Source organism: Carassius carassius, chromosome 15, assembly GCF_963082965.1.
Source record: "Carassius carassius chromosome 15, fCarCar2.1, whole genome shotgun sequence".
In the NCBI taxonomy this organism is placed as follows: domain Eukaryota; kingdom Metazoa; phylum Chordata; class Actinopteri; order Cypriniformes; family Cyprinidae; genus Carassius; species Carassius carassius.
Window position 1 is genome coordinate 7163246 of NC_081769.1, and position 9797 is coordinate 7173042.

Genomic DNA, 9797 nt, shown 5'->3' on the forward strand with positions numbered 1-9797 from the left:
TAACACATACGTTTTTATGAAAAATATCCAGAATCATAAAAACTACTCATCTATGAATTTATTACAAATGGCAAAGTTTCCATAATTTCTCATGTTTATAACAGTGCTTCTGGATCTTTTGTCAAAGAAAAGTGATTGGTAATACAAAGGTTTTTTTTTTTTGAGAGAGAATCTGGAGCACTTGTTGCCTGCACAGCAGGAGCTAGGGTGGGGGGTGTTGGGGTAGGTGATGATGACAATGATCTTACTGTGAAATGTCAGATAACTCCCGATGTTTCTGTGCAGGACTGGGGGAGGCGGACCTCAACCAGAACAATGGGTGCTCCAGCAAGAGTCCGGTGGTGACTGACTCCATGAATGCTGCAGTAGATCACAGCAGCTGGAACCATCCGAGCACAGCCGACCCTGATGCCTCGGGGCCCCGCCCACACATGGTCCGCCTCTTTTCTCGAGATGCCCCGGGTCGAGAGGACAACACCTTCAAACACCGCCCCTCGGAGTCTGATGAGCTGCAGACCATTCAGGAGCACAGCGGAGCTGGCTCAGAGTGCGGTTCCGATTGTGCAGAGTAGGACCTAAAGTAGATTTCCTCTTTGCCCTCACTTTCCTCACTTCTATTTTGGAAGCAAAACGAAACCAAAAACACCGCTGTAGAGATTAAAGCTTCAGCATGGCATCTGCAAGCACTTCGCAGTCAACATTCAGGCTGGGCCGCAGTAAGAAGAACCCTACTGTTATGGATCAGATCGGAAAGTTCTTTGGAGGGGATAAAAAGAAGAAGGGAAAGGTGAGGATTGAGCAGGCATTCAGAGTTCTCCACATGAGCCTTTACTACTGTTCTATTTGCGTGAATTTATCTTGACCTTCAGTTATTGTTTGATTCCAATATCACCACCAGTTAATGAGTTGCGTGTGAATTATTATTATTTTTTTTACTTTTATCTCTGTTTATTACACATTGCTGTCATATAGTATCCAGTATTTAATAAAGCTGCAGTTTGATATAGGATTGTACTGTGATTCAGGGATTCAGCATACGGTGTGATGTTTATAAACATGACTTTTATTAGCTTTTTTAAAATGTATTTGAAATGCCTGTGTAACAAAATTAAGTGTTTTTATGACTTTTCACTGACAGCAACTGCAACGTTGAAAAGTTCTGTAGTAAGGCCTAAAAAAAAAATTTGTTTGGTTCCGGTTTCCGACCGACCCTGTCAATTTATGTGCGACCCAAATTTATTTTATGAGACTGGGGAAGAACGGTCTTTCACACATCGTTAATTAAATTACAGTTTCCTTTAAATGCTGTTTTACACTTAAGTAATCCGTTAAAAACCATTAAGTATTGCATCAAAACCCTTTAACTGTCAATTCATAAAGTGAGCTATAACTTAAGGTTTGGAAATCGTAACATTAAGAGAAACACGGGGGGAGGGGGGAGTCAACAATATATCGCGGAACAGAGAGGGCACTGACAACATGCTGACAGACAGGACATTAACATTACCAGCTTACTTTTAATATGAAACAAAGTCTCATTTGGTTATTTCACCTTTCAAATGTGGTCATTTTTTAAAGAAATGTAAACAATAAATACCGTTTTGTGGCTCTTGAATGTGTCTAACAGATCGCTGTAAGTTAGATCATCAGTTAAAACTAACTGATCGTCTCTTGCTTCTAGTTAATTTATAGCATCAAAATCAAATAAACCACATAAATGAACATCATAAAGAATGTTGTTTGACTACAAAAAGATGTCTGTACACTCCGTTTTTCAAGTTCAAATCCTCCATGTTAATCTACTATGAGATCGCCTGTCAAACTCCCGCTAAGGCTTTTTGTGTGTGTGTGTGCGTTTTGCGTGTCTATGGCAACAACAGACTTTAAACGGGAATACAGAATCACTGTCGTAAAAGTACCGGTACACACATTTAAAATCAGCGCGCGCGCGCGCGTGTGTGTGTGTAAAACTGCCACTGGAGAAAAAAATAAATAAATTAAAAAAAAAAAAAAATCCCTACCGACCAATGACCTCAACTGACAACCAACCGGAACCAAACTTTTTTTTTTTTAGGCCTAATCAGAAAAGACGGTACATAGAGCAAATTATATAATGAGTGGTACTATGTCTCAACCAGGATGTTTATGTTGGCGAAGAGAATTTTCACATATCTATGACATTTTCTCATACAGTATGTGACCGATAAATATTATATATTTTATAGCCGTTTTCGAATCCATTTATCTTATAACATCATGGTGTTAAGGGAGCACCTCAGGGTTTTACAGGGTACAGACGGTGACCATTACTGATCAGTTTGGTTTCTAAAAGGAATTTACATAGTTTTGGAAATTATTATTAATATTTGTTATGCTTGTGAAATTATGCAATTTCTAGAGCCTTAAATTTTAAGAAAAGAGGGAGATAATTATTATTATTATTTTTTCCCTCAAAAACAAAGATATTTAAGCTGTTAGGTGACAAACACCAAAGTTGGGAAACTCTTTTGCTTTGTTGGAAAATGTGAAATGAGATCTTGATGTAAGTTTATATTTGAGACCTTATATTTAAAGTGCCATAAGATGGTTAAAATGTAACATTGCAGAATTACTGACTTGTGCAGTGTGTATTGTTTTGATTAACTAGTTTCAATATAGCTAACATTTTTTGTGGGGAAAATAATTGAGATGTCATAGATTCAGTTGTCTAATAGTTTTATCTCAGACCTACATGTTGCTGCTTTAACCAGATTTCTCAAACATGCCTCAGGTTAACTCATCTCTCTAATGTAACAATGTGATCTTTAAGTGTTAATGCCTCACTAGTAACCCCTATAGATTGTGTCCCATTTGTAACAACAATAGATTGTGTAACCTACTTATTCTGGAACAACCCTGAAGATGTTCTTTAGCCTGATCCTGTCCTGAGCTCTTTGACATTTGCTTGATTAAAATGTATGTAACATGAACATTGTCCTTTTTGTTTATTTGTTTTCTAATAGAGAGACAAATTTGCTCTTTAAAAAAAAGTTTGTTGCTATGTGCGTTTTTTTTTTTTTTTTTTTTTTTTTTTAGTTTTTTTTACTGGTGTGGTCACAATGTGAATTCGAAATTGCCAAAGTAAACGGTTGACAGGTCAGGTCAAATTCATATGCATAAGCAAGATTAAGCAGTTTTTGAAAAGTATTAATGGAAATACAATTTGTTTTAAATATATCCATTGTCAAAAAGTCTGAGATTTTAATTAAAGAAACATCCTTGTAATATTAAAAGATCCTATGATTATTTTTAACTGACAGGAATCTGTTAATATTTAAATACAGAACATACATTTTAACATTAGTTAATAAACCATGGATATGAAAACACTATAGGTTCAGTTTATTATTCAGAGGCAGCCTTTCCTTGCTACAAGTGTAGCGCAATATAGCTAAAAAAAAATATTATTGGTATTAATTAATCATTACTAATTATTACTATTTGACGATATAAATATTTAGATTATTAAGTTGCTTTGACATCATTTAAAAGGTGGTTTCTTCAGAAAATCCTTAATTTTGAAACTTCCGGTCTAGCCAGTTAGATTCAAAGGTGTTAATGCAACAAGTGAAATACAGTGGAAATAAAATGTTATGCAATGCCTAACCTTACTAACAAGCAAAATAACTAACAGTATATGGATTGACCCGATGACTCAGCGAGGCAGCGGTTTCATTTTAATAGTAAGATGTAACCGAATGCAAGGGGGAAATGTGTTGATGTATCTGTGAGAGGAAACTGGGCATAATGCCATCGAGGTACAAGGCTTCATAAAACACAAAACAGGATGGTTCCAAAACAGAACATTTGTTCATTTGTTATTTTCTAGAACACTTAAAATGTCAGATCTGCAAGATAGGAAGCTGTCAAATTAGAAATATGTACAAGATCAACACTATAAAAATAGCATATTCACAGAGGCATCTTTTTTTAAAAGTCAAGTAGAAAATTTGAATAGTTCTAATATTTAAAAATTCTAAAGACTGCAAGAATTATTTTAGTTTTTTTATTTGCTGATACAGTAACTCATTTTTTTCTAATATAGGAAGCCCCACCCCCCATCATTGAGTCAGGAGTTGTAGTCCGACTGACAGGCTAAGATCATGCAGGTAGAGACTAGTAAAGCAGCAATAGAGGTCAGGCTTATTGGTGAGTGTCTACATAACAATCTTGCTGGTGATTTAGGTCTCTGTTACAGTTTTAGCTCGTCCTGGCATGATGTGTTTGTGGCCTTTGCTGACCACCTGCAATAGTGATTGTCTGGTTTAGGAAGGGTTGTGTTATGGTCTTTGCTGTATGCGAGTGAACCATCTGTTCTGTGGCCTGTAGCATGTACTTTAGCAAGATGAAAGAAAAAAAAAAAAAAGTTTCAGAGTAGGTTTAGAGTTTACAAAGCCAAACAAATCCAACCTGGTTTAGATCAGGATCACCTGGTTCACAAAGCTCGATATAAACATACTCTTTCAACTTAGAGTTTGAACCAGAGTTTGTGATTAACTCTGGAGTGCGTGCACCTGAAAGTGTGACGTGTGCATCAAACTGCCTATCACATGGAACATGGAGAACATGGAGACTACAGTAAGTGTCAATTGGATTCACTTCTCGTGAGAATCAGCACAATTTACTTTTTTTTTTTTTTGCTGAAGATTAAGAGATTATTATTAAGAGATTATTGAATCTTTATTAAAAATATATTTAAATGCATTTACAAGGCAGGAATAAACAGTTCTCCTGAAGCTAAAGTTTGAGAAGGCAGCAGAAAGAAAATATGACTAAAAGAATAAACTGAATTCAATAATTTACATTGTTTCACACAGGACCCAAAAAGGAAAACATAAGTTTAGTCATTTTAAAAGTTGGGTATATTAAAGCTTATCTATTTATATTTAATTATATTTAAATGCAAAACTTAAAATTAATTGCCACTTAATATAATAATTATATGAATTAATTGTTAATTTTAAACAATTATAAGTAATATAACATAAATATAAGTACACTGTAAAAAAAAACTGTGACCTTTACGGTAAAATACTGGCAGCTGTGGTTGCCAGAACTTCACCGTTAAAAATATGGTAGCAACATTTTAGGTTTTACAGATTTAACTTAAATTCACAATAAAATACCATATTTCATTAACTGATCTAATGTTCTAAGGTGCACAGTGTCATTCACAAAAACACTAAACACCATCATGGTAACACACATGATAATGAAATAATGCAATAAGCATTAACAACTTTAGATGAAAAATAAAACCCTAATGTACACATATAAAGATTTTGTATACAACTGTACACAAAAACTAAGAAGAAACATAGTTATTTCAGTGAAAAAACATAAAATATGAAGTGTCATCCAGGGAATTCGTGGAGTGTCAATTTACAGTTTTTTCACTGAAAATTCAACAATGACTTTTTCTTTTTCACTTCCAAAAACTGTAATTTTAACATTATTTTACTTTTTATTCACCGTATATAGTATGGAAACTTACTGATAACCAATTAACAGGTTTTTACAGTAGCATTTTTACAGTTAAGATCACAATAATTTTTTTACAGTGTAGCCGGCTAGCCGCTAAATTCGGGCAATTGTGTCTTAAATTCTAACTCTTCTAATCTAGAGATAGAGATACGGGGGAGTGGATATATATAACATTGCTCGCAGCTGATTGGTCCAGTTTGGGTTTGTGATCTCTAACCCAGAATAAAACCTGCTCCGGAGCAGGATAGCTACTGTCTGTAGTGTAAGTTACCATAGTGATGAAAAACCAAAACTTGCATAAAAAATGTTTATATAACGTAGGTTGCACTGCTACCTTAAAGCAAGAGGGTCCTTGGTTTGAGTCCCAGCTGAGCCAGTAGGCCTTATTCTCACCATGTGGGCAAAGGTTTATTTCAGGTGCTTGGATTTTCTCCACAATCCAAATTGTCTGTAGATGTGTGTATGTGAACCCTATGATGGACTGGGAGTGTTTTCCGCACCTGTGGCTCGAGTCGCTGGGATAGGCTTCAGCATTCATTGGCCCTACATAGGATAAGGATTTTGGGGCATGGATGGATACAAAGGCCTGTTCACACCAATGTCTATTAATGCATCTGTTCAGACCAACACGAGCATCGGTCAGTGTGACAGTTCATTTTTCCATTGCACTGTGAAGAAAACTGGCCAGCTAGTAGGTTTCATGTGTTTGGTCATATGCCCAGAGCCACTGTTGTTAAAAAACACAGTACATAAAACCATGACTCGTGAACAGATCGTGCTAAGAGATCTGAAAAATCTGAGACCAGTTATCTTGTTCCTGTTGCTGTGTCCAAAAAAGGGTACTGTATAGTAGGTACTACATTTGGTTTAAAACGTGCAAATGTAAAAAATGTCAGTATTCAGTATAGTATGACTATGTGCAGTATGAATGAAATTTGGATGTACTCTGTCGGCCTTGCTGTCATTTTCATGTGATCTACAGCATCACTTGCTTCATTGCCATTTACAAATACTTTCCTGTGGCCTCATGGGATAGTAAAGTGTCCATCAGTTGCACACTTCTAAAGTAATCTGGTACTTTTTAACTACTGTTTTACTACGCGGGGTTGGTGTTTGGTGTCATTTGTGAAAACATAACGGTGAATACAAAAATCTCTGACTTTCTTTCTTCTCTGAGACAAGCAGGTGTCAAAAATAAAGTTATATTTTTTTTATTCCAGAGTAACCAGGTTTTTTCAGCTTTTTTGAAAGTGCCATATACAGTCAAAGAGTGAATCTACATTTATGCATTGGTCTGAACAGAAAAATTGCATGCAAAAGTCTATTTTTTTGAGCCAAACACTTGATTTGTTGATTTGAACAGGCCTTAAGATGTTCTTTAGTAAATAATGACTTGCTTAAACTGGAAGTTTCGCTAAAGTAAAGTGACCCTTGTATAATTCATAACATTTTTTATACTTGTTTAGTTCAAAATTTCTGAAGTTTCTTTTAATAATTAACACAATATTATCAAGTTTTAAAATAAAAGGAAAAAAGTTATTTAGTACAGTATTTGTCTGTATGGACTGTGGATAGCTCTTGCTCATCACCATATTACTGCTATTACAAACCACTCTTATTAGAAAGTACAAAAACCAATAGAACCCATTATAATCCGTGATACTGTCTACAGCAAATGCAGTGTAGACAGTATCAACACACATCTCAAAATCTATTCTAATTTTTTTTCTGTCACTGCTTAAGTTTCATCACAACTTTAAACATTTAAAAGGACGGTAGTGCTTGCAGGTGACCTAAGACTTGATTTTTTCTGCAAACAGTTCAGCAGTTAATATGTGTGTCCTGTGGTCCTGACCACTAAACCAGCAATTGCCAATCATTCATGAATTAACCATCCTTGAGTCAGTTTTTCAATGAATTAAATGAACACTTGCAAAGCCATCTGAATCAGTTCATACTCATTCGAACCACTTTCTCACCGAATCATCTAAACCGTTTTTATGTTAAGTTATATTGAAGTTATATTGCTCCATAATTCTTCATTCTTTACACACATTACCCGTGCTTTTCTGGATACGGTATGGTAATTTTTTTTAATTTTTACATTTTAAAAACCTGTTTACATATAGTATACTTTTCTATACTCAGTAAAGGTTTAAGACATTTTGATTTTAATTACTTTTAATTTAAATACCTGTGCCTTACTTACCACTATTTTCCCCCAGTGGAGACAGAAACACCACAGACAAATTCAGATAAATAAAGTCTAGGCCTTAATTGCAACATAATTTTTATTTGTGTTAAAAATGTTGCTGCAATTACATCCTTTTTTTTTTACCCCTTTTTTATGCTGATATGTATATTATATATTGATCATGCAGATTTTGTTACACATTAAACCTCTTAAACTCATATATTTATAACACATATCGTTTTCACCCACAGAATACAATGCAAATACAAACATTTGATGATTTATTGGTAAAGATAATTTCAAGTATATATATATATATATATATATATATATATATATATGTCATGATTTTGTCTTTAAAACACTCTTTATGTGTATAACTAATTTCTTACGCTTCTTATCCCAAGCCAAGTTGTGTAATGGAAGAGCTAATACAGATATGAAATAAAGAGGGAGGGGCAATAATCCCTACTACAAAAAACAAAAAAAACACCCTTGGTAAAATGTGAAAGTAAGTATTAAAGTAATTTACAGTATTCATAATACAGTAGGCACACTTTTTCATCAGCTTTGGAAGTATATTCCATATTCATTGTTCCTATGTTCCTACTGTCTTTGAACGTTTGGACCAAAGATTTCAGTCTGAAGATACTGTTGTGATGGAATGTTTAATGATCAAAAATGTCTTCACTTCAACACAGGGATCTTTTCGTGGTGGCTTGTCTGCATCACCTCAAAGAACGAGCGCATCTCCTCGTCGCCGTCCAGATGAGAATGCTGTTGCGCACTTTTTCAGAACCATTGTTCGTATCTCTCTTCCTCCTTTTTCACTGTCTCTCACACCACATCATTGAAAAATAGAATGAATATTCTTTTATAAATGACTTTCATTGGATTTTGCTTTCCCCCCAATTAGGTTTCTCCCTCTACCCCCAAATCTAGGGTAAGTCTCAATTTTCTGAGTTCGACAGCTGTTCCCTTACAAGAAGTTTGTTAACATTATGCTTTAGGTGATATATATATTTATATATATATATGAATTGAATTCACATTTTTATTTTACTTCGTTATCATCTTAACAGCAAATTTCCACTACCCCCACTCCCTTACATAGTAGGCTATATATTTTAGTATTTTATTAGTAATCAGTACCTTTGTTACTTTGAATTAATCTTTCATTTTTCATTATTGTCAATTAGCTTTATGTCAGGAGCTGTTTTGTTTTGTTTTGTAACTCACTCAATAACTCTGTAACTCACTTCTTCCATACTGGCAAAATTATTTTCTCCAAATTCTGGAGATATGAAAAACCCCAGTATCCACAACAACACTATCTGGTTTATTAACAGAGAGACCAGAAATCACAGAGCTCTACCAAAGGCCAAAAGGGACGTGGAGACACCTTAACCCGGATCTTCAAAATGGTAACAAGATTTTTTATTTATTTTTTTATCAATAATGAACTTGTAACATCATCAGTCAATTTAAGTTTGTGTTTATTGTCTCTTTTTCAGGGAGGAAGCCAGTCTGCTTCATCTACCAAGCGTTGAAACCTCATTACCTTTTCCCATTTAAAAATAAAGAGGAAAAGGGTGGAAAACGAATGGAAAAAAGTTCATTTTTAAATTTTGTTTTCTAATACAGTAACATTGACTTGAAAAAGCTTTTGCACTGATACGTTACAACACAATCTGTGTCTTCTGAATTATTCCTGTTCAGTCTAGTCAATCTTTTACTGACATAGTTGTGTATAATCTTTGATCTTTGTAATGGTTTTGTCTTGTCTCTGTAGTGTCAGTACTCATTTTACACAGCTTAAGTGTAACCAGTACCTCTCTTAGCATATTGTGTCTGCCAGGAGGTGTTCTGCATGCCAAAATGCATAACTTATGTTCTGACATCCACCAGTATATTTTACCTCCAACCACACATTTTTAAATTCCGGAGATTTCTAATGAATTTGGTAACCATAAATTACTGCACATAGTTTGAATATGACTGATTTTTTGCCCTTTGCTCATCATAGTTTGAGACTTCATTTTCTATTCATACAAAAACAACTGGAAAAAAGGTTTCTTAT

At 34.6% G+C, this 9797-nt stretch overlaps 1 protein-coding gene across 2 annotated transcripts in view; it reads left to right on the forward strand.

The window, feature by feature from the left end:
- The window catches only part of LOC132158061 (myelin basic protein-like), a 34430-nt gene extending 24867 nt beyond the window's left edge, over positions 1-9563 (forward strand). The window contains exons 4-8 of one of the 2 annotated variants that reach the window (XM_059567316.1): positions 286-787; positions 8419-8520; positions 8634-8660; positions 9067-9141; positions 9232-9563. In XM_059567316.1, the coding sequence (XP_059423299.1) occupies positions 671-787; positions 8419-8520; positions 8634-8660; positions 9067-9141; positions 9232-9267 (357 nt within the window). In that variant the 5' untranslated portion in view covers positions 286-670 and the 3' untranslated portion in view covers positions 9268-9563. Of the gene's footprint in view, positions 1-285; positions 1010-8418; positions 8521-8633; positions 8661-9066; positions 9142-9231 lie in introns of those variants that run through there. The other variant, XM_059567314.1, reaches the window with a different exon arrangement.
- Positions 9564-9797: the final 234 nt, after the last annotated feature.